This window comes from Peromyscus californicus, unplaced genomic scaffold (genome assembly GCF_007827085.1).
Source record: "Peromyscus californicus insignis strain IS unplaced genomic scaffold, ASM782708v3 Scaffold_24__1_contigs__length_46423439, whole genome shotgun sequence".
NCBI lineage: Eukaryota > Metazoa > Chordata > Mammalia > Rodentia > Cricetidae > Peromyscus > Peromyscus californicus.
This window is the reverse complement of record NW_026294535.1, coordinates 11,207,419-11,232,787: the sequence shown is the minus strand read 5'-3', so window position 1 is coordinate 11,232,787 and position 25,369 is coordinate 11,207,419. Positions and strand designations below refer to the sequence as shown.

Below are 25,369 nucleotides of genomic sequence, written 5' to 3'. Positions count from 1 at the left end.
ATTGATTCATTATATGTCTTTATTTCATCAGTCTTAAGATTCTTTTGTAAAATACAACTGAACACACTTATTTTTTTAAAGCAGTTTTGTTTTAAATTTATTTTCTGTACCAAAGTTTCTAAACTAGTTATATTTTGGTCTGGTGTTTCTCTGTTATGGGTGCCGTCCTGAGCTCTGTAGTATCTTTCAGCACTGTCCTTGGTCTCTCCCCACCAAGCACAGTGGCATTTGCTGAGTTATGATAGTCTCCAGACATTACCAGAGAGATCCCTGAGAAATGTTGGCCCTGCTTAGCTCGATGATCTTCGAACCGTTCAAACCCTTCTTTTGGGATAACTGCTTAAGGTAGAACTTTATTTCTTTTTTTTTTTTTTTTTTTTTTTTTTTTGGTTTTTCGAGACAGGGTTTCTCTGTGTAGCTTTGCGCCTTTTCCTGGAACTCACTTGGTAGCCCAGGCTGGCCTCGAACTCACAGAGATCCGCCTGCCTCTGCCTCCCGAGTGCTGGGATTAAAGGCGTGCGCCACCACCGCCCGGCTAGAACTTTATTTCTTAAAAGAAGAAAAGGCTGCTAGAATTGTGTTTAACGATAAGCAGTATTTAAAGATCATGTAGAATTTGGAGGTTGCTATCGGGAGATTCCAGACTGGGGCCTTTCGCCAGTACACCAGTGACATGGTTCACTGTCTGGCAGCCTCTGGGCTCAGTAAGCCTCTTTTCCTCCTCTTTGTCTAGTACCAGATAGACCAGCAGAGAGCAAGTCAGTCTCCATCGGCCACATGAACTGTGTTGTTTCTAGCCTCTTGGTCAAGAGATGTACAACTCAGAACAGAGGAGCATCTGCTCCTGTGAAAGGTCGCAGTCCCCCCAGAGACAAGCAGGCCACTAAGTGGAAACTGGATATGTGGTGCCCGCTCAGCCCTGAGGCTGGTGGCTGTTTGTAAGTGACACTAGGGACTTGTCACACTCCCTGCCATAGAGTACTGGCTGGAGGGAGTAGGTGGTCTACCTGGAACATGTCAGTTGTGTCTTTGATGTGAGTAGAAAGTAGGGTGCAGTGTCCAGTCCTTTACAGGACAGACTCCAGGCTGCTGTAAGCAGCTGTCTGTGGTATGCATTGCTTGCCCAGGTCTGACCGAGTGTTTTTGATCAATAGTTGTGTCCTCCAAGCTTCTACTCCCATGTATACTAATACGATTGCACATCTCCTCCTCGTCCAAAGGCTGGTGAAAACTCTAGTGGCTGAGGCTCCTCTGACCGCCGTAGACTTTATGCCTGATGGAGCCACTTTGGCTGTTGGATCCTCCCGGGGGAAAATCTATCAGTATGACCTAAGGATGCTGAAATCCCCCGTGAAAACCATCAGTGCCCACAAGACATCTGTGCAATGTATAGCATTTCAGTACTCCACGTCTCTGATGAAGGTGAGACGTTCTCTTCCATATTTTCAGGTTTACAAAAAATCCCTAGCTCAGAAAATGAAAATTATATCTTGTCCACGAAACACAGCATTGTATTGCTTCCTAGTGATTTTATATGGTGACATTATACATAGTTTTAATATAAAGCCATCTGAGACTTGATTTTAAATTTATTTAATATTTAATTCTTATGTAAACCTTCATCAAAAGTACTCTAAAATGCATTTTTGTTTAGAGCAAGCTTCAAATATATAAAAAGAAAAATTAAGTTTTTAATTTAGCAGAGCATTTATGAAATATTAATGTATAGTATGCCATATTAGTAACCTGAGCTTTTAAATATTCTCTTCCATTCAGGCAAGTTTAAGTAAAGGCTGCTCAAATAAGGCCCCATCAGGGACCAAACGGAGTGTTGCTGTGAGCAGCAGCGGTGGGGCTGCTCAGAATTCTGGAACTGTCAGAGAAGTAACCACCCCTTCCATTGCCACAGTTCTCCCACAGCCCGTGACGACAGCGTCGTCGGGCAAAGGAGCCGGTGCTGCCCAGGACAAAGCAGGTAATTTTCCTTATGTTGGAGTGTGCTGAGGACTTTGTCTTTCCCCAAATATCACGTAATTAGCACCTTTTTTTGAGAACCTTGGACACATTTGAGTATTTAGGTAAAACTGACTTGTAGACACTGTTGAAGAAGTGAAGCTTACTAACTTTACCTTGTTAAAGAGCTCTTGGGAGCACTTAGCTGAAGTCCTGTTGTGAGAAGGAACGATTCTTTTAGAGAAGTCATTCCTCTTGAACACTCCCTCCCTCAGACTGTCTGAGTGTGTGTGCTGAGCAGAGGGTGGGAAGGAAGAAGGAAGGTCATGCTGTGTGCTGAGCAGGGGGTGGGAAGGAAGAAGGAAGGCCATGCTGTGTGCTGAGTAGAGGGTGGGAAGGAAGGCCATGCTGTGTGCTGAGTAGAGGGTGGGAAGGAAGGCCAGTGCTCTGTCTTTGGTTTGACCTCATGGTTCCCGATGTTTCATGTCATAAAATGGAAAGTCAGTCAGGTGATAGGACGGATATTTGGAAATGGCGAATAGTGCCTGGCACACATTTACCTGTTAGTTTGTTCATGGAGAGTTTATAGTGTGCAGATGATCTCCTCTGATAACCTGTTGACTCCTTCCGGTCAGAGAAAGGTGCAGTATAAGAGTGGGTTCACTGTACCGAGAGCAGAATCTAGGACCACAGTCTGTGACTTCTCAGAAAACACCTTACCCTCCATAGTGACGCACATACCCTGTCTTCTACTGCACAGGACGGGTCCTCCCTTCTCAGCATGAGCTTACTGCTTCTACATAGCAGCAGATCCAAACGTGCTGACTCCGATAGTGTGGGGGTAACTTTTCATTATCAGTTTCCTGTGAGGGTCTGTGTCGCTCTCACAGAATAGTCACAACACACACACACACAGAAAAATAACCAGGTCCATATTTAAGAACTTGAAGACTGTCTACTTAGAAGTTATTTTTGAAGTATTAACTGAATAATGTCTCCTAAAATGCTGAATTAACTGTATTATGAAAATTTGCCATGATTTTCATAAATGATTTGCAATTCTTCTTCATAACTTTAAAAGATTAAAACAGTAGCCTATAAGCCGTGAACTAGCGTTATTGGTCTTTAATAAGTAGTTCTTCTTCAAGGATAACTGCACGCCTTAGCAATTGAAGGCTTGGGTCTGCTGGGTTACTGGTTAATGACAGCTCTTAACAGAGTCTCAAAGTTTCTGGCAAAGTAAGTATTTGGTTTGTCTCTGCAAATAGCTTTCTGTCTACTTTGAAATAACTGTCACCTTACAGAGAAGTTTTGCTCACAGTGGTGAGCTCCTCAGCTCTGCCCTTTGGCAGACTCAGTACTGCATAAGCTTTGTCCTACTTGTGCTTCTGTACTCTGTCTCACACACACAGACACAGTTTTGTTCAGCCTGTGTGTCTCGTGTGTGTGTGTGTGTGTGTGTGTGTGTGTGTGTGTGAGAGAGAGAGAGAGAGAGAGAGAGAACATGCACGTGTTCTGGTGCAGGTGTGCTGTGTGTGCCGATGTGCATGGAAGCCTGAAGACAGCTTTGGGTGCCACATTCCTTAGGTACTGTCCACTTTAATTTTGGAATCAGAGTTTCTCTCTGGCTTGGAACTTGCCAAGCTAGCTGGCCAGCAAGTCACAGAGATCCATGCTTCTGCCTCCCCATTGCCAGTGCTCGGATTGCAGGCACCCTGCTATTCTTTTCTTGTGGGGTCTGGGGATCATCTTCAGCTTTTACTGCTTATAGGGCAAGCACTGTTCGGACTGAGCCATCCTGGGCTCTACTCTCATTGGCTTCCCTTTATACACTAAGATAATGTTTAACATTTAAGATGATTATGGCAGTCCGAGAAGATGTATCCCAAATGCCTGGCACAAAGACACTCAGTGAACCATAGTATTGGTGATACTGGGCCTGGCACATGAGACACTCAGTGAACCATAATATTGGTGATACTGGGCCTGGCACACGAGACACTCAGTGAACCATAGTGTTGGTGATATTGTAGTCATGGTCATGACCATGACGATGACAGACTAAAGTTTTAAAAATTCCTGTTTTTGCTGGAATTATCCAACTTACTTATTGAAAAGAACCTCTGTAGACTTGTTGCTGGTCCTCAGTTTAAGTAGGAAATAGCAATTTTTAAGAAGTGAAAATTAAGGCTTTAGTACTGTTTCTCTATGATACTAACTCTCTGTTTCAAAGGCTAGGACATCCATTCAGATATGTTAAAAACCTAGAAAAAAGGAAGACACTCCTCCCTGCCCTCATTCTTCCTTTCATCCCGCTCACTGTGTAGCCGAGCTAGCCCTGAATTCCTTAGCCTCCCAGTGCTGGTTTACAGCTGTGCATCACTGTCCCAGCTGAAACCACTGCTGTAAACACCTGTCAGTGCTGGGATGGACAGGAGCTTTGGTTTTCTAGCAGTTGGTTAAGTTCATTTCTTTAGCCAGGCTTGGTCAGCTTTGGAAATCCAGTCATCTGTTCCATCTCAGGCTTTTCAGCTTGAGATCAAGGTGCCAAGTCAAGCTCCTTTTAAAATATACAGCAGCATGCTGCCAGTCCAGGAACTGGAGTTCACTTAGTTGCTGCATCTTCGGAGAACTCACACCCCTAACACAAGCAAGATGGTCCTTGATCTATGGTTTCTCCCAGAGTCTTAGCTCTAAGGCCATGCACTAGCAAGCCCTTAGCTGTTGCCCACTGTACTATCTTTATGAATCTGCTACTCCTTTCCTTATTGCCGGTAACAAAGTGAGTTACTGAGTCCTGTAGTTTGAGAATGCCGAGAGTCGGGTTAAGCCCCCACTATTAGTGAGGGAAGAGTTTGGATGGGGATCAGAGGCCTGCTTTCTGCAAGGTGGGGAACAAATGTTAGCTGACTCCTGTTGTACCTCAGGCCTCATGCTTATGCCTAGTAGATTTGTCTCAGTCATTTATAGACAGTCAGAAGCATAACAGACATACATTGTATTCGGTGTACTTTAAGAGGGCAGCAAAAACATATTGATGATATTAGAAACTTTCTACTGAAGTGAATCCTATGAACAAATGAGCTGTTTGTTTTGAAAAGTCCTTCACTGACATATTCTGCTGCTTTCCTTGATGCTCAATTATAAGATTGCCACAATATGGGTAACGTTCATTTTTGCAATCTAGCTTCTGGTGGTAACAGCTATTTAGATGTATGTTACAGCACTGATTTTTGTATCTGATTCTCCCAAGGCCTGCCTCGAAGCATAAATACAGATATTTTATCTAAGGAAACAGATGGTGGAAAAAGTCAAGATTTCTCCAGCTTTGATGATACTGGGAAAAGTAGTTTAGGTGACATGTTCTCACCAGTCAGAGATGGTAAGTGTGCAGGTCAGTGGGCGTAGTCTCTCGCTTCTGTTCGACGGGGGTCTGAGCCATATAATGGTTTATTGACTTTCTCAGTTCCTGAGTGGGATCTTTCCTGTACCCTGTATGTGAGAAGTTAACATGCCAAAGCAAATGCTGGCCGTTGGACATGGCTCCTAAGATAGCATTTTAATTTCCATAAGGGTTGATCCTCCCCACACCCCTGTCCTAGGGATCCACCCTAGGTCTTCTGTATGTTAGGCAAGTGCTCCATCTCTGTACTTAGGTGCCAACAGAATTTCTTAAAGGAGTTTCTACCATTATAAGCAATCTTTGACTTGTATGTGCTTCAGATAAACCTCCCTAAAACCTTGGATGCTTGGTATATAAAAATAAAGATTGTTAGTATTTATTTGATATTAATTCAGTGTGTTCATGGGTAGGGAATAGAGTGCCTCTTCTTTTGCACTTCTGTACGATAGTTTCATGTGTATATTGCATCATCTCCGCCACCACCCTGCAGATGTCACATTAAAAAGAAGCCTCTGCCGCCTTGATGCCTAGACACAGTGTATGTCATTGTCCGGCTGTGCTTTCTCAGCTCTCCTGAGGCTCACACGCCTTCGTGGGATGGGTTCAGTGCTAATAGCAGGTGTCAGTGATCCAGGCAAATATCTAGAGGGTTATTGGATAGTTCAATTATTCATACTTTCTGTTAATTCCATTTCTACCAATTACCTCAGAAAATATTCAGAGACATCTGTAAGATTTGTGTGTTTACTGTTTTATTTATAATATTGAAAAAACAGAAAAAATCTAAGTGTCCATAGTAGAGGATTTAAACACACACAGAGGGGGCGGGGGATAGAGCAACTTTTCATTTAAGACTGAAGAGCTTTTTTGCAGGTGTCTAAGTTCGTGAATTCTTTTAGTTGCTGCACTGTTTTTCAAATGTAAAATGTGAGGTGTGTGTCTCCATTTATTGAGGCTTCATCTTCGTGGTAAGGAAAACATGGTCAGATACAATGTTTGCTTTTGTTGACTAGAAATTGGTCGGTCTCAAGGGTGCAGTTCTCCAAGGAAAAGGCTTAATCTTTGTGCCTCGGTTTCTTCATCTGTTAAATAAAAACAATTTTTATATTAGGAAGAATCCAAAAACTTACTTTAAAAAGTCTGCATGCATACACACATGCACGTGTGTGTGTGTGGGGCGGGGGGGAGTGAGAGGAGAGGGTAAGAGGTGGGAGTGTTAGTATGTGATGTGTAGCTTCTAGGTAAACATACATACGCAGATAGCAAGATTTCTGATCAGGTAATCATTTGCTATTGGCTAACCATGTGTATTTCTGATGAATTTGTGAGTGACCTTTGTCCATTCTTCTGTTAATGTGTTAACATTGAGTTCACAGTTTTTGTTATATATTGGTAAATGAATAATTACAATATTGCAATAGTCTGCGATTGACGTTAATGTCAATAAAACCATATGTTTTTATGACATTGTAATACTTGTAAAATATTCTTATTTAAATTAATTACCCAAACAATTTTGCCAGATAATCAAGGCATTATCTCTAGTGTAAATATGCAAACATTGTAGTTTAACTGTATCAGAAGCTTGCCCCAATCAGAAAGGCACCAGATAGAATAAGCAAAACTGGGTCTTTGATACCTACTTCAGGGATTGTTCATGCTCTGCTGTCCCCTTCCATGACCATAGGATGGACCTTCAGATTTGCTGTTCGGCAGGAAGCTAAAAAAATCAGAGGGAACATGTATTCGTCTCCTGATGATGTTTGACTTCAGTCATACTCCAGAATGTCAGTCTCTGGACTCTTGGGAGAGCCAATAGGAAGCCTAAGCTGCTACAGATTGTTTTCCTGCAATTTTCCAAAACTTAAAAGTTTATTATTTGAAAATGTTGCAAATAAATAAATAACTTGATTTTGTTAATTTATTCTAGATGGTGTAGTCAACAAGGGAGGTGATGAATCTGTAGGCAAAGGCGATGGTAAGAAATCTAAGGACATATTTTCATGAAAATCCGAAGCAGTGCTGTCCCCGCCGCTGCGTCACAACTCACCCACTGCTTTAGCTTTAGGTAGCAAACGCTTGGCCTCTCACTGTTCCTGTGACTTGAGCATCGCTTGGCTAGCTGCCTTGGGCTTCAGGTCATTCCTTCCTTGATGCTTCAGTTGAGGAGTCAGCCAGAGCTGCATTCAGCACTGCTTCCAAGCTCATTTGTGTGGCTTCTAACTGGAGAGACCGTTTCCTGCCCCTTGGGTATGCCCTTGGTCAAGCTGCCAATAGAGCAGCTGCTTTCTTCAGACGAGACAGAGAATGGGCTTCCACAGCGAGGCCATGCTGTACCCTGATCTTGGAAGTGATGTCACACCACTTTTCCCACATTCCTTTTCTTTGTCTAGCTCACGTGCAGACCTAGGAATGTACACAGCATGGAGGTCGAAGGCACGAATCATCAGGGTCGCCTTACAGGCTGCCACAGACACATGCAAATTAAAACACTTAGTTATCAAGAACTAATGCTGTTAAAACAATATTGTGCTTTGTAGTTTTCAAAGTATTGTCACAAGAAAAGAAACTTTTTAAGACATTCTTGCCATGTAGTCCAGGCTGGCTTGTGCACATTAGTCTTCCGAAGTGCATCGATGTGCCTGGGCATGTGTGGTTTTAAAGGCTCACCACACTTCCACATAGGAAATACAGTTTCAAGCTGTGAAAGAATATACTCCCAAATCCATATCAGCTCTGGGAAATAGCTAAGAAATAAGCCAGTCCTCGGACTCCAAATCCCATTTTTTTGCTGAATTATTTGCCATCATTTTGAGTAGGTGCTTATACCAAGTGTTGTTTAAGGTTGGTAAACATTGTGTGCATATGGCATTTCTTTTCCCTTTTTCAGGCCTGGACTTTCTGTCACAGCTGAACTCCGTGTTCCCCCCGAGAAAGAATCCAGTCACTTCTGGCACTCTGGTCCTGCACTCCAGTCCTCTTAGTGTCTTTACGGGATCCCCAGTGAAAGAGGAAAATGAAAGTCATGAGCTGACGGCTGAGGCAAAGAAAACTTACCTGGGGAAGCAGGAGCCTAAGGAGTCCTTGAAGCAGGTATCCACTGAAACGTAATACCCGAATTCAGTGTCTGTCACTCAAAACGGGGACCACCGGTGGATGTCTTCATTATTAATGCCATGTACTCACTGGGCAGGAAAAGTTTAAATCTTGGTGTCAGTTTTTAATAACTGAAGAACATCTTTGAAGCCTGTCAGACCTTGTCTGTGTTGAAGGTAACTACTCATCTGCAAGAAAATACCTCATAACTCTCCTTTTTGGGGGAGAAATGATTTTTATTCTCATGAAGGCAAGGGAAAGAATCAACTTCAGGTTTAAAAGAGAAAATCAAGTTAAAATAATGTATGTCGTTACCCTAAATCTGTGTACGGTCTTCATTCTCGTTGAGGAAAAGAAAGTTCCAGCTAACTCTTACTTCTGAGAAGTAAAGCTAAACAATGGTGATGTGTCTTTGTTTTCATTCACTGTGTCTGCTTTGAATAGTGCCCATACTTAATGAAAAGCTTAATTTCTTAAGTTGAGATAAAAGAAAATTGCTATGTAGAAAAGGGGAAAATTCTTTTAAGATGTATTTCCACTGCAGCCTAGAACAAGCTGGTGCTCAAGTTGTTCTTAGTGTTCAAGCAAATCTGAGGTGGCTAAGAACCACTAGTGTTAGCACCTTGAGGTCAAAGGTCGTAGGAAGGTCGAAACTGTAGGTGTGCAAATGTCTGTGTTTTCTAATTTATATTTAAAACTAGAACTCAAAAGATAATGAAGTCGGAAATGTAAAAATGTCTTTTATTTCCAGATCTTTCTGTCTAGTTAATGTGGGGCGTCCAGGGATGGCCTCCTCCCCTTCTCCCTCCCCACCTCTTTCCGGAGTTTGCATTTGAGTGTAATGGACAGGTGCTTAGTAAATGAGCCTTTTGTAAATAGTCACCTCTTTATTAATTATTAACTTGGTTTGCTGCTAGTATTAGCCTCTCAGTCTTTCTCTGTTCCTCATTTCCCCGACCCTACCTACTGGGGGGGAAAAGGGAGAACTGGAGAAAAATTTTATGGGGAATAAGGTCAACTAAGCAACGACATATTAAAGTGACTGTTTGTTTTCAATACAAAGTTTACAAAGTTGATCTCTGGTGCTGAACCTGGAATTCTAAATACCTCTCCATCATCTAACCAAACAAGAAATCTTGAAAAATACGAAAAGCCAGAAAAAGAGATTGAAGCCCAGTTGATACATGAACCCTCCGTCAACGGATCCTCAGCTCCAAGTAAGCACATTGAAGGTCCTTGTGTTTGAAAATGTGCAGTTGGTCCCAGCGTGAGTGAGTGGTTAAATCCAGTGACACTGGTTTGAGCTTCCTCCTCACTCTAACGTGGAAGGGTTTGATTTAATTCACTGTACATAGAATGAAGTGAGACTCTTTGAAAAGGCATGGTTAATTACCTGAATTCTGTAAAATATTTGTATTCAAGTTTTATCCTTAGAATCATGCCATAGACTCCTAAGACTCAGTTGCATATAAGGGAGCTAAGTTGATCTGTAAGAACTGCCTGAGAGAATCTCTTTCCAGAGAGGCCAGCAAGTCCACTGCATTTGTTAAACTCTAGGGCTTTGCCTGGGGCACTGTTCACTCCCGTGGTCCTCCTGTTTGTTATAATAGTCCTGGCTTATCTGGTTTGTGGTGCAGCTTGTCACATACATCTTTTATAAGAGGAATGATTCAGGGACTCTTCAAGATGAATCCCTCTGTCATGTGTTATTACATTAGACAGTTGGCGGTTTATATATACAGATAAATGACTATTAGAAATAATGACATAGAAAGTTTCTAAAATTTGTATTCCAGACCCTGGGTTTTTCTAAATGACACAGGAACATCGTTCTTTTGCAGTTCCCCAAGTCTTCCTTTACCAAACCTTATTTAGAAATGTTTGATGTCTCGTAGTCCAACTAAACTATTACTGTTTCCTCCATTTGTTTAGTTCCAAAGGTAGCACCCTCTGTCATCGCTGGAGTAGCCAGTTCCCTCTCAGAAAAAATAGCCGATACTCTTGGGAACAGTCGGCCAAATGCACCCCTGACCTCGGTTCAAATCCGCTTCATTCAGAACATGATTCAGGAAACTCTGGATGACTTCAGGTAGCAGCAATGAGTCACAGAATTTGTTTTTGCATGTGTGAAACCAGAGCCATTGGTGATTGTGTTGTGTGTCTAGGCTCTGACGGCCACAACACCGTAGAACACGGGAAGTCTTATCTTTCTGTGCTGAGCTATGGAAAAAGGGACATTAATCTGGAGCAGCAAAAAGATAACGTGATGGAAAAGTCCAGGGTGCAGGATGCCCTTGCAGATTCGGTCTTCATCATCAGAATGTGGGCAGATTTTTTATATACTCAGATGTAGTTCTTCCATGCCACACTTATAGATCACCGTTAGATGCGCTGTGGGAAGTGATGTGTGAGACGTAGACGTCTACGCATGTTTTATCTTGTTTGGGGGGCTGGGATGGGGGCAGACGTCACTTTACACATGTGACAGTCAAGAGGCCAGCTTGCAGGGTCAGTTCTCTTTCTGCTCTGTGGAACTCCAAGTCTGCGGGCTTGACAGCAAGTGTCTGCAGCCACTGAGCCATCGCCCAGGCCTGACAGATACCTCTAAAGTGTACTTCTGAGTGTTTTCGGATAGAGCACATCGGAGTGTTACAAGTCAATAGGAAATCTCTCTGTAACTTAACTGTTCTTCCCGTCATTTGAATTTTCATTATGAAGTTATGTTTTGATGACTGTTCCTCCTACTGCCTTTAGGTATGGCTCTAGGATTTTAGGTCATCATAAATTAAAATTGATTTTTTTCACTCAGAGAATATTAAGATATTGGAATTATCTATATATTCTCTGAAATTTGCGGGATCAAACAATCTTTTTTAAGTTGCATGTTCTAGAATGTTGCTGCCTCCTATTCTTTGTTATTTCAGAGTTTGGAAGTTATTTTTAGTTACTGAGATTTGTGTGTGTGTGTGTGTGTGTGTGTGTGTGTGTGTGTGAGAGAGAGAGAGAGAGATGTTTTCCTTTCTGACCTTTAATTGCTTGGATTATAATGAGAAGAAAATCAGAGATGTATAGTTTTTAATTGGTACACATTTCTTTTTAATGTTTAAAATATTTTAAAATACATTTTAAATATTAGAAATTTTCTTTTTGAAAAATTGTCTTTTTGATAATGTGTGTGCTTAGTTTATGTGTCAGATATTAAGAATACAAAAGTGGGAATCTTCCCACAGTGGCCATAGTTTCTTTGGAATAAATATGTTGCATCCCAATATGATGAGTGTGTGTTTAATGTGAATTCATTCATTCCAGATTGGCAAATAGGGCACTGTTGACAGTATGACAGGGAAATTTTGCCATGTAACAACAACTGGCCTGAAGTAGATATGTGAACACAGCAGTGCAGAACTCTGTCCACATCCTGCTTTCTCGGCTCGTTGTGGCTGTGGGTCTGTTCTGAAAGCCTTTGTTCTGTGACTGGTCCGGGTCTCTGGGCGTGTTTTCCTTTGCTCTCTCAGCTTCACATCCTCAGTCTGTTCTTCTTTCCCTTCCATTAAGTTTTGCTCAGTAAGATCCTGTTCCTGGTATTTCTAATAGGACTTGTTTTTGTTGGTTCTCTACTTAGACAGCTGTATAGGTGATAAGTGGTCTGCCTTAGTCCTTTCTCTCCGAGTCCTCCTATTTGCAGGGCATGGTTTTAAAATACATAAGGGTTTTTGAGCACTGCATAAATATTTATGGCCTAATAGCAAAGCTGTGTAGATAACAGCTGAGTCCAGCGCAAGGAAAATGATGCTGGAAACACGGAAAGGGAGCAATTTTCTTGGGCAAATTTAGAAAGGTATTGCTGAAGAGATTTTTGTTTCCCACTGAAGTGTGTGGGAACAGCATGAGAAAAGACACGGTTATAAATTCTAAGAACGTCTGCAGCAAGAAGAAACTGGCCGAAAGGAGAGTTAGTCGGAGGGCTTTAAGAACAGGAGCAATGGGGTAGTACTTCCTGCCATGTCTACATAAGCATTGGAGTGTCAGTTCACACGGGGTCTGCTGATGCTCGAGGAATGGGCTCAGCCTGCCCTTCACCTGATGAGGGTCCGAGTCCTTCTCTGCTTTGTAGCTGCTGCCACCTCTGCATTGCCAAGGCCTGTCTCTGTACTGAGTCTGCCCCTGGCTTTCTGGGCCCTAGGGTCTCTCAGGTGGTTGCTCCGTCTGTGCTTCCGATAGGTTATGTGCAGCTGCCCTGTCATTGTGGGCACAGAGGGCCAGTGTGAGGGACTGGGCCATTCCCTTTAGCTCTCATGGTAGCTCCTGTCGGTGAAGGCCATACGGCTTCCGATGCTCAGTTCCCCGCCATGAGATAGATGTCCCGTGCTCTGTGCCTTAGGGACTCTCCTTCAACTCTGTGGCTTTGCTCCTCCTCCCTTATTTTAATACAAGCATTTAGTGAAGGTCCAGGGGAGGGAGTGGTCAGTGCAGACTTGACAGCAGAGGTTCTTGGGATTCTAAACTCTGCGGCCAGTCTCCAGTTGACTTTAAAATCTATAGAAATTTTAGCTAGTTCTTCACCTTCTCATGGTGAGTTTCTTCTGCACATGTTCAGTCTAGAGTCCTGAACCTCTTTTTTTTTTTTTTTTTTTTTTTCTCCAGGAAGAACTTGTCTTTGATTTTAGTTTAAATTTCTTTGTATTTGCAACTCTGGATAATTTTAACAGTTACAGTTTTATAGGTCACCAGGCTTGTTCTTGGTATTAGCCTTGAGAGGTGGTATCATAAGTTATCTTTCAAGGTTTTCATTTGTCAGACAGGTTCTTTGACTCTGTAGATACTGGGTTGAGGTTTTCTTTTGTTTGTTTGTTTGTGTTCGAGACAGGGTTTCTCTGTGTAGTTTTGGAGCCTGTCCTGGAACTCGCTCTGTAGACCAGGCTGGTTTCAAACTCACAGAGATCCGCCTGCCTCTGCCTCCCAAGTGCTGGGATCAAAGGCATGCAACACCACCACCCGGCTGGGTTTAGGTTTTCTTAAAGGTAGTTTACCCTAGTTTCCCTTTATTCCCCTGGCTCAATCTTTGCCTCTGTGGGACAGCAGGTGAAGTCTGGAGGAGTCACTCCATCTTTTAATCTTGGTCTTGTTTTACCAACATCTCAGGAATGTCCAGATGTCCTCTGCTCCCCAGCTGCTACTTTACCTTTGCTCCGCTGCCATCCAGTCCAGTGCAGACACGAGTGACGAGCTCACAGGTGTCTCCTGGGGACATCGCCTACACCAGCCTCGCCTTTCTTCAGGCTGTCCTCTGTAGTACCTCTTGCCTCTAACCTTGACTTTCCTGGTAGTCACATGGCCTTAACAGGGAAGGTGTTTTCCCCTACCGGGGAAGGGTATTTCAAGTGCCAGTCCCCGGTCGTATCCCAGCCTGGTTTGCCATACTGAAATAAATACACAGCAGGATGGAAAAGTAGAGATACGTATGGATCTGATCTAGAATTTTCCTTTTGTGCAAGACAGTAAGTTTTGGGACCTTGGCTGTGTGGATGATTGTCAGATCCGTTTTTTATTGCCTTTTGTTGTCTGTTCCTGGGAACTGCAGCAAGGGCCTGACGCATGGTGGCCAGCGCTCTGCTGGCTACACCTCCGGTCTTCCTAGTGCCTTCTTCATTTCAATGTGTGACTCTGAATTCTTCTCTGGTGTTGTGCTGGAGACCAGGCGCAACCTTAGGCACATGCTGTATCACTGAGCTGCGTCCCTAACACTTCCTGTTTTTCAGTAACAGCTTTTGTCATACTGAAAATAAAAGAGAGAAAAAATTAAATTTGTTATAGTTGCAACCAGAAAATTAAGTTGCTTGGGAATGTGTCTAACCAAAGATGATGGTCTTCATAGGAAGAAGTTATCTTTTTTTTTTTTAAAGGTTTATTTATTTATTATGTACACAGTGTTCTGTCTGCATGTATCCCTGCACGCCAGAAGAGGGCACCAGATCTCATTACAGATGGTTGTGAGCCACCATGTGGGTGCTGGGAATTGAACTCAGGACCTCTGGAAGAGTAGTCAGTGCTCTTAAGTGCTGAGCCATCTCTCCAGCCCCAGAAGTTGTCTTCTTAAAATAATATTTTGATTAATTCTGGAGAATTTCCTCCAGTGTATTTTCCTCCCATATCCACCCTACCTACCCCCAAAACTTTGAGTTTTCTTTAAAAAAAAAATTATTTACTTATTTATTTTACATCCCGTTTACCATTTCCCCTCCCTCCTCTCCTCTTAGTGCCTCCCCGCCTCCCCTCTGCCCCCGCCCCATCTACTCCTCCTCCAGTTCTGTTCAGAAAAGGGCAGGCCTCCCTTGGGTGTCAACAAAGCACATGGCATGTCAAGTTGCAGTAAGACTCAGCACCTCCCCTTAAATTAAGGCTGGGCAGGGCGACCCAGCATGAAGAACAGGGCCCCGAAAGAGTTAGAAACAGCCCCTGTTCCCACTGGTAGGACTCTCACAGGAAGACCATGCTCCACAACTGTCACATATGTAAGCAGAGTGCCTAGGTCAGAACCCTGCAGGCCCCCTGCTGGGAGAATTAGATTCCTGGGAGATTCTCTTGCACCAGGTTTTTACCTTACCCCGAAATGCGCCCATCCCCTTGTCTCTCTCAGTACTCTCTTCCTCTGTCCTCGCCACCCCCCATCGCTTATGCTCCCATCCCCATCTACCCTCAGACCTCTCAAGAAGTCTCTTCTGTTTCCCCTTCCCAGAGAGATCTGGGCAACCCCCATGAACCCTCCTTGTTACCTAGTCTCTCTGCATCTCTGGATTGTAGGTAGCATAGTTATCCTTTATTTTACAGCTAATATCCACTTATAAGTGAGTACATACCATGTTTGTCTTTCTTGGTCTGGGTTACCTCTCTCAGGATGATTTTTTCTAGTTCCATCCAGTTGTCTTCAAATTTCCTGGTGTCCGTGTTTTGAACAGCTGATATTCCATTGTGTGAATGTACCACATTTTGTTTATCCATTTCTTGGCTGAGAGGCATCTAGGTTGTTTCCAGGTTCTGGCTATTACGAATAACACTGTTATGAGCATAGTTGAGCATGTGGTATAGTTGAGTATCCCTTGGGTGTGCCCAGGAATGGGATAGCTGGGTCTTTAGTAGATTGGTTTCCAGTTTTCTAAGCAACTGCCACACCGACTGCCTCAGTGGATGTACACGTCTGCACTCCACCAGCCATGCAGGGCCTTCTCCCGTGCTCCACATCCTCACCAGCATGAGCTGTTTGTTGCTTGTGGTTTTGATCTTGGCCATTCTGACTGGTGTAAGATGGAATCTCAGAGTCGTTTTGATTTGCATTTCCCTGATGGCTACGGGTGTTGAACATCTCCTTAAATGTTTCTTGACCTTTTAAGATAATTCCATTGAGAATTTGGTGGTGGCGCACTCTAATCGCAGTTCAAGGCCAGCCTGGTCTACAGAGAGAGTTTTCTTCTTTACTGCACACCCCGTTGGATTCAGTTTGAGTTGCCCAACTGCTCTTGGGAGTGGGCCCTGCCCTGGAGTGTGATGGATGCCCCAAGCTCACCCCGTAAAGAAAGGTGACTCTGTCTCCCACCAGCGCTCAAGTGCTCGTGGCTCCTCAGACAGTAGGTTCGTGCCTGTCTCTGCCCTCCGTCCCAGAAAGGAATCAAAGAAACAGTCCCATTCGCAACAGCCTAGGGGTGGGGTGGGGCGGGGATAAAGCTAACTAAGGAAGTAAAAGACTTGTCTAGTAAAAAAACTTAATAATAAAATAAATAAAAGTTCCAGAGATTAAGAAAGGCTTCTGGCCGGGCGGTGGTGGCGCACGCCTTTAATCCCAGCACTCGGGAGGCAGAGCCAGGCGGATCTCTGTGAGTTCAAGCCAGCCTGGGCTACCAAGTGAGTTCCAGGAGAGGCGCAAAGCTACACAGAGAAACCCTGTCTCGAAAAACCAAAAAAAAAAAAAAAAGAAAAAAAAAGAAAGGCTTCTGATGCTCATGAATTAGTAGGATTAGTATTGTAAAAATGGCTGTCCTACCAAAAATTATTTACAGGTTCAGGGCAATACCCATCAAAATTAAGATATGATTCTTTACAGAACTTAAAAATTAATTGTAAATTTCATTTTGAAACACAAAATACCCAGGATAGGCAAAACAATTCTGAGCAATAAAAGAACTGCTGGGGCCTTCCAGTCCCTGACCGTGTTATCCTACAGGATTAGAGTAATAAAAGTAGCGCTGTACTGGCACAGGAACAGACACACCACTCCATAGCAGAGAATTGAGAACGCAGACTCCACACACTTACTCCACGTGAGTTTGTGACAGGAGCCACAAATACATAGGAGAGAAGACAGCATCCTCATGCTGGTCAGGCCACAGACTTTTCACACACTTACAGCCGTGTGAGTTTGTGACGGAGGAGCCACAAATACATAGGAGAGAAGACAGCATCCTCGTGCTGGTCAGGCCACAGACTTTTCACACACTTACAGCCGTGTGAGTTTGTGACGGAGGAGCCACAAATACATTGGAGAAAAACAGCATCTTCGTGCTGGTCCATTTGGATAGCTGCATGGAGAAGAGTGAAACTAGATCACTGTTTTGTCTAGCACAGAGCTGTACTCCAAGTGGATCAGGGACCTTGATATTAGACCTGATACTCTAGTAGACAGCAGGGAACAGTGGGGAATCAGCCTGAACTCATTGCCATAGGAAAGGACTTTCTCAGCAGGACCCCAGTAGCACAGGCATTAAGACCAACAATTGACAAATGGGGATGGCTTAAAACTAAAAAGCTTTTGTACCACAGAGGACATCATTTGAGTAACAAAGCAGCCTAAAGAATCAGAAATCTTCTATCAGTGATGTGTTTGATAGATGGTTAGTTTCTAAATTATACAAAGAACTAAAAAAAAAAATAATAACTCAATTAAAAAGTGGAGCATGGAGCTAAACATAGAGTTTTCAAATGATGAAATACAAATGGCTTTATGTTGTCTTAATCTCATGGCCAGCAAAGAACCAGATTTTTTAAGTCTACAGTGAGTCAGATGAGGTGATGCATGCCAATGATCCTAGCCCTCGGGAGTGAGGGGATCAGAAATTCCAAGCTAGCCTGGGCTACATAGTGAGGCACGTCAAAAAAAGACAACTTTATAATGAGTAATAAAAACTCACAAGCAGTATATTCCCGAAGAGAAACAGTGTATGAACTCAGAAAAGTACTCAGCCGCTTAGCTAATCAGAAAACGGAAGATTAGCTGGGTGGTGGTGGTGCATGCCTTTAATCCCAGCACTTGGGAGGCAGAGGCTGGCGGAGCTCTGTGCAAATGGAAATTTAATGTGATACCAAAATGTCACTTTCATGGCAAAGTCCTGTGGAAGGTGTGCTAATACCTGGCTTTAATGAGGTGAGCAGGAGCAGAACTCTGTTGTATTGGTGGTAAACAAAACCATCCATATGAAAAGCCATTTGTGCGAGTGCATAGAAGTAAACAGGTCTATACCCAATGTGTCATCTGTGGACACTGGAATGTATTAGTTGAGGGATATATATATATATATATATATATATATATATATATATATATAATCACTTAAAACAACATGGGGATAATGAAAATTCAATACCTGATGTGTCCTGGACACTGGAATGTGTAAGTCGAAGGTACATACATGGTTGCCTATAGCAAATGGGAATAATGAAATTTGAAAGTAGTTCAGGTGTCAGTTGCCAGGAGGATGGGCACAGGGCACAACAAGTGGATTGCTAGTACAGGAGGTATGGCATGTGCAAGCATGGGATTTCTAAACTATGTCATAAGCCACTGCAGGCTTCCTGGGGCATGGTCCATTTTTGTAACGTTAAAAGCAAGCACAGTGCAAACATGAGTACAGATTATATGTGATGCAGATCTACTTTTAAAGAAAAAGCATTTCTTGTTCAGTAACGTTCAGAAGACTGAAGACTTTAAGAGTTAAACAGTGACATCAGGTGGGAACACATGGAGGCGTCTATGATTTGGTAATGTGTGCTGTGATGTATTGTCATTTTATTGTAGTTACTAATTCTTACTGATTTCTTCATAGGCATGAAGTAGTTAGAGCTGAACAAATAGCTCCCTTCTACTGGCAGTCCTTTTCAGTAGCTAAGACATTGACAGTGAGAGAACCTTGGTAATCTCGTGAGCTTTCTGACTTGCTTGTTAGTCTATCTTTCCGCAGTGACCCTTTCTTTCAGAAGGGGTGTAGCGCAGGGAGATGTAGAGAAGGACTGCCTGGCTGGCAACTTGTTCACCTCTTTGTGTGACTTTAGATGAATTAGAACTGCTGTCTCTGTTTCATCATTGGCAAAATGCCGGTTATCATTGTGAAAAATTAATGAGTTCCTAAATTTTCAAGTTAAAGAATCACTGTCCTGCCAAGCACACAGTAAACATCACTGTACACTAGCATGCCTGTGATTAATACCTGATCATTTAAACAATGAAAATGCTTTGTGAACTGTTACAGTTCTAACAGGGATTTCTATTCTTCCCAGGGAAGCTTGCCATAGGGATATTGTGAATTTGCAAGTGGAGATGATTAAACAGTTTCATATACAACTGGTACGTATAGCAAATCGTGTGTTAAGAATGTAGAGTATGTGGATCTGAAAAAAAAAAAAATCCATGAAAAACCAATACATTTTTACTTAGTTGTTAGAGCTAATTGCCAAGGTAAGTAAATGGAGTTTCAGACATTTTACTAAGTGAATTAGATCTTAGCTGCTCACCTACTTTTGAATTTGTGATAGTTAAGGCTTTTTTTTGCACAGATTTGTTTTTTGATGACTAAGCAAAAAGATTCCCAAATGTGTGACTGTAAGTCTTCCAGATACTTAATTTCTCTAGTAATCTTTGTGGTGAAGCCCAAAAACTACCATGTAGCTAGTTAATTGAGCATGAAAGAAGTGAGAGCTCGGTGTATGTAGCACACAGCTTTCTGAGTAGTGTGCAGAGCCAGTGATTTAAAAACCATTCCCTTTTCCAGAATGAAATGCACTCTTTGCTGGAAAGATACTCAGTGAATGAAGGCTTGGTAGCTGAAATCGAACGGCTTCGAGAAGAGAACAGAAGACTCCGGGCCCACTTCTGAGGACTCGGACGACCCTCATTTTTTTATGAGTTGGGAAGTTTCTGGCACCTAGGAGTGACAGATTCAGTATTGTTTTCATGGCCTTGACAGTGGATGCTGTGGCAGGCACTGTTCCACCTATCAGCCATATTTATATTTTTATATTACAACTGCACAGAATACTGTCTTCCTGAGAGGGAGGTCAACGGGCTCTTTATGTTCTGAACGCCTTAGCTAGACACTAAGTGCCCTTTTCCTAAGAGAAGAAAATGTGCGTAGAAGGATAGGTTTATATTTTGTAAGTGACTTTTTAAAACATATTTTTGATGGACAAATTGTATTCCAAATTTTTTTTTTTTTTAGGTAGCCAACTTTTAAAACATTGATATACCTTCTGTTTCATGAAGAAATAACTTTAAAGTGGCAATTGGATTTTTTTCATGCTATCGATTAGTCATTATTTTGTTAGCATGATAACATTAAGTATGACTTATTGCTTGTGTGTATGGTACATGTTGAAGCTTTGAGTTGTACAGATACATGGTACCTTTAGCAATTCTGTCGCTGTGTTCTGAGGGCTCTCTACTCTGGTTACCGAACTTAACATAGGAAAAACTTCTAAGAGTTTGGAAAATTCAAGGGCTATACATCTGCTGATTGTCTAATGAATTAACAGTGTGCAAAATCATACTACAAGGTTTTAATCACCATGGCTCAACTTATAATCAATGAAAATTTATTGTAAGATACTAAATATCACAATATTGTTGCCATTTTTTTCCTCACAAATAAAAAGCATAGATTATTTTTTCTGTGCTTTGTACCATTAACTTTCTCTAATTATAGTATGCTACAAATAGTATTTTTCTATTGTTAGCCTTACCATAGTATTATTTATATAGGTTCATCATGAAAGGAATTTGCACATTGGCAGCAGCTCGACATGCTCATCTGCCTGCTGTGATCCACTGTTTGATAGAATGTGATGAGGAGCTGCTCATCCATCTACATTCTTGTTGCCTCTTGCCCAAAGATTTCAACCGTGTACTTTGTTTGTATATAGGTCTGTTGCCCAGTTTTGCTTTCTGGGATCAAAATATTTACTAAAATGCAGCTTAGTTTGCCAACTTTATGGTTTTCTAAAGTGATGGAAGGTGTAAGGATATATTTAATAGAAACCAATGAATAATTATTTCCAAAAACGAAACAGGAATGACTTTTCCCAGGTGACTCAGATGCTGTAGTCTTTTCTTGGCGGATATGGCGGCATTATGACTTGTAACAAGTTTCCTTATATGTCACTCAAACAAGGTTAGAATGCAGAAGTACTTTGTCTATACGCTATATTTTAATAAATTAATATTTTCCTTCTTTTATCTATAGCTGTATATACTGTGTATGAAAAGGGGTCTGATAAAACAGTTCAGTAATTTTTTGTGTAGGTGAAGTGCTTGTCATGACTTAAATACCAAGTACAGTCAATAAATTTTTTGCATTCAGAACAGACGATCTGAACTTGAACTTCTTGTCTCTGGCTGAAATGGAATAATAGGGATTACCTTAGCCTTCCATCGGAAATTTGAAAACAAAAGACAAGATGTACAAAATAGTTTCTGTATGTTAGCATGAGGACCACACAGTCGTCTCTGAGAGACACTGAATTCTCAGGGTAACATGACAGCAAATTTCTTCAAACCGGCAAGGGAAATTGAAAATAGAAACTGAAGAAAAGAGGGAAGAGGATGTCTTGGCAGAATGTCTTCAAAGTTTCTGAAGGTGGATCTGCAGTTTAGATTTATACTCAGTGAAAGTGGTTTTCAAAAATGAAAATGAAACTTTTTCTTCAGACCTCGAAAGGCTGAAAGAGTTCAGGGAGCTACAGGAAATGTTCAAGAAGGAAAAGGATACCATGAAAGTTGTAACTACACAAAGCAACCAGGACCCACAATGTTAAATACTAAAGATACTTCCCATTGTTTCAAAGATAAATGTAAGATGTTATCATGTTCTTAACCAAGGTAAAGCTGACATATGGGCTATGATCATGGTTGGGAGGATGCAGTGAAGTAGCCTGTCCTGAGTTGTTCACACTTCCGTAGCAGGATGACAATAACTGGAAGTAGACTGCCATAAGGAAGAATGTCAGCTGTAATGGAAAAAAATTGTAATAAGCCAGTGAAAGTGATCAGTTCCAACCATAAAACAGCAACAACAACAAAAGTCCAAACGGCCTGGGCGTGGCTAAGTGGGTGAGAACACCTTGATGAGAACCACTTTGAATACCTAGGGTCCACGGCACATCTGCAGGGCACATCTGTAATGCTGTTGCGCCTACTGCGAGGTGCGAGGCAGAGACAGAACCTCTAGAAGACTGTGGGCTGGCTGGATGGACTGACATCTACATAGCAAACCGAAGACTCGGCCTCACCCACTCTGGAAGGGGAAGATTGACACTACTGATCGTCTTCTGACCTCTGAGTGTGGACTGTGGTACATGCATGCCTGCACTAATGGACACTAATGCACACACTTACACAAATCCGAAAGAAGGTAGCTGAAAAGGTAAACAAGTTATGGGACAAATAAAAAATAAACAGCAAGATGGTAGACTTAAACACCTCTAGAATTACATTGCCTATAGGTTGTCAAAAGTTACTTTTATTATCAGATTGAATCTTTTAAAGACAACCCAACTGTACTGAACATAAGAAATCTAGTTTAAAGATGAATATATAAACTGTTTAAACGTGAAAAATAAAGTGAGCAGTGTATTGAGTTGAATGCAAATGAAAATGAGATTCTGGAGAGAAGGCTCAGTTAAGAGAACATACTGCTCTTCCAGAAGACCCAAATTTGGTTCTCTGCACACACGTTTGGTGGTTCACAACTTCCTGTAACTCCAGCTCCAGAGAATTTGACAACTTCCTTTGGCCTCTGCAACCATGCTCTCTCCCTCTTCCTCTCTCCCCCTCTGTCTCCCTCATTTTCATCTCCCTCTTCCTCTTAAATAATTAAAGATAAGTCCTTAAAAACTGTGGAAACCACACTGTAGTATTTGTAGAGGAATGCATAGCATCAAAAGATTATTTTAGGAAAGGAAAGACTCCTATATTCAGTGACCTCAGCTTCCATGTGCAAGTAGAAAAATAGGTGAGCCCCAAAGTAACAAGAAGAAAGGAAAGAATGCAGTGGAAACAAAATCAACTAGGGGGAAAATAGTGAATTAAAGAGCTAGTTCTTTGCAGTAAAACTGATAAGCCACTAGCCACAGTACTGACAAAAGTAGACATAATTTCAGAAGCAAAAGAAATCACCTGTTCTACAAGTATTTCTGACCAAAAAAAGCCAAGTATGAAAACTGATTAATCCCTTCATGCATTTACAGAAAACACCTATGGTGAACAAATGCTCGCAATGTTGAGACCAGAGTTTGGTATCCAACTCACAAAGGCCAGCCTCACTCTGCTAGTCAAAGAAGATAGCATTCTGACATAAATGCAGGCAATCCCACATCACAGTGTAGTAGTTCAAATCCAGCAGTCTTTAAAAAAAAAAAAAAAAAAGATACAGCCAAAGGAGGTCGTCAGGAGTGCAAGCTTGGGATAATAAGGAAATCTTAACAGTCTATCACAAAGCAAACATGCTTTTGGTAGATGCAGGAATGTTTGACAAAGCCAGTATTCACTACTCCTGATTTAAAACTCAGATGCAAGTGAATATACAAAAACTCATTTCTATGTAAGCAGTAATTAATGAGGAAATTACATGCCACTTAGAATAGCATAAAAATGTGAACTCATGAGGGATAGATTTGATAAAAGACTTGTACACTGCATTCTCCAGTGAAAAGGTAAACTTTAGTAGTGTGGTATGCATATCAGGGGTTGAAAACCTCAGTACTGTGAAATGTCAGTTTTCACATTGACTTGTATTCAACAGAACGACAATAAGAATGTTAACAGTTTTTTTTAGATAGCATTTTTGAAACTACCTTCAAAATTTTGAAGTACAAAATATTTGGGTAACCAAATAATGTTGGGAAAATAGCACATTAGTGTTTACATTTAATAATTTCTTGTTAAAAGGCACAACTGCCCAAGATAACAGGTAAGTATAAATAGTCAAATCAGTATGGTACCATAAAGTTCAGAAGTATATTCTCTCATCAGTACACATATGTTAGGGAGAGACCACCAGAGATCTCATAGTTGATAGCCAATTGTAAGTCTTTGTTGCAGTTAACTGGGACTACACTCATATATTTGAGACCCAAGTGTAGCACTGGGTGTTAGAGGTTTTTAAAGGCAAAAACTGCATCCTGAGTCTCACTTGGCAGCTACAGGGGGAGGTTTTGCATAGGCAAGCAGTTTTACAGAAGCTAAGATAAGCAGTTACACCTGAAGGGGGAGGTTTGCACGAGCAAGCTGCTTAACAGAAGTTAGCTGGAGCATCTTGACCTCAGATTTGTAGAATAGAGTTGAGTAATTTTCTTTGTGACTTCCCATCAAGTGAATCAAATTCTAGTTAAACCTAAAATGGCCTCAGCAAATGTACAAGATGGAGGAAACTCTGCACTGTCTTTCCCTGTCACACATATTCCTCAACAGATTTCTGACAAATACAAATCAATAGAGGAGGTTATGATTTGTTTTGTTGAATGAGTGGATATCTATTTGGAACAAAAATGTGAGGCATACTTTGTACTATATAAAAGTTAACTAAAATAGATTGAGCTACATAACTTTTTAAAAGATAGTTCTGGAAGACAACATAAGGCTTATGAGCTTATCAGTTTTGTATATGTCAACAAATAAAACTTTTGAAAGAAAAACCTAATTTTGACTTGAGCAACAATTGATACACTCTTCAAAAAAAAAAAAACCTCAGATTCAAAACACTAGGCATAATGGGAAAGATGCCATTTACTATCTTGCATTCAACGTAAGTTTTGAAGTGGGCAAATGATGTAGACAGGCACTTCAACAGTGATGGTGGTGAGTGTAAGAGACCAGCCCCCACACTTATTTACCCCAGGGATTCTTGAGAAATGAGGGAGAAGAGACTTAGTTAGAAATAAGGAGAGAGAGACACACAGAAAACAGGATAGACTTGGTTGGGCCTGAATCCGTATCTACCAGCCCAGAACTTTATTCCAAAGGGCTATTTATAACAATGCCAAGGGGTGGAGCAAAAGACCTCCCCCTTGCTAGTTAGACCCTTGCAAACACCTGGTACCCAGGCCCGTGGTCCAATCAACCTCCCATGCAGTCCTGCTGGGTACAGCCACTGGGAAACCTAGTGGGCTCCAACAGGTGAGGCTGCAAGTGTGCCCATGGGAAGAGCTGTGTAATCTCAGTCTTCAGAGAAAGACCAAGCCAGGAGATGCTGCTGCACATTCATTTAAGTACAGAGACCTAGAAATCCGGCTTGATCTTGGGTTGGTAAGGAAGTAGAACAACTGATTTTTACAGTTGAAGAAGACAGAATGGTACAGTCATTCTAGGGAACATCTTAGTTTCTCCCATCATCCACAAGTCACCTACCTTAGCCATTCCACTCCAGACACTTAAATAAAACTTGCACAGGAATGGTTACAACAGCTCTATTGTAACATCTGGAAGCCACCCAAACACCTGTCAATAAATAAAGGAATAAACAAATCACGGCACAGGTAATGGATCTCCACCCAGCTATGTGAAAGGAAGAATTCTAATGGGCAGTGATGTGGATTAGCTACAAAAACTATCAACAGAAGCCAGTGCTATATGGTGACATGCAGTTCTAGAAAATGCAAGCCTAC

The 25,369-nt window shown here is 41.8% G+C and overlaps 1 protein-coding gene and 1 non-coding gene across 4 annotated transcripts in view; both read left to right on the top strand.

The window, feature by feature from the left end:
- Nedd1 (NEDD1 gamma-tubulin ring complex targeting factor) overlaps positions 1-21,075 on the top strand; it is a 51,920-nt gene extending 30,845 nt beyond the window's left edge. For all 3 annotated transcript variants that reach the window (XM_052753117.1, XM_052753116.1, XM_052753118.1), the window contains exons 7-15: positions 1,221-1,422; positions 1,777-1,975; positions 5,207-5,335; positions 7,287-7,334; positions 8,247-8,449; positions 9,516-9,669; positions 10,385-10,541; positions 18,995-19,061; positions 19,486-21,075. In XM_052753117.1, coding sequence (XP_052609077.1) covers positions 1,221-1,422; positions 1,777-1,975; positions 5,207-5,335; positions 7,287-7,334; positions 8,247-8,449; positions 9,516-9,669; positions 10,385-10,541; positions 18,995-19,061; positions 19,486-19,590 — 1,264 coding nt within the window. In that variant the 3' untranslated portion in view covers positions 19,591-21,075. The remainder of the gene's footprint in view (positions 1-1,220; positions 1,423-1,776; positions 1,976-5,206; positions 5,336-7,286; positions 7,335-8,246; positions 8,450-9,515; positions 9,670-10,384; positions 10,542-18,994; positions 19,062-19,485) is intronic.
- On the top strand, positions 11,179-11,321 carry LOC128120147 (small nucleolar RNA SNORA79). Its single transcript, XR_008221792.1, has one exon. It is a non-coding gene; the product is annotated as a small nucleolar RNA SNORA79 (small nucleolar RNA).
- Positions 21,076-25,369: the final 4,294 nt, after the last annotated feature.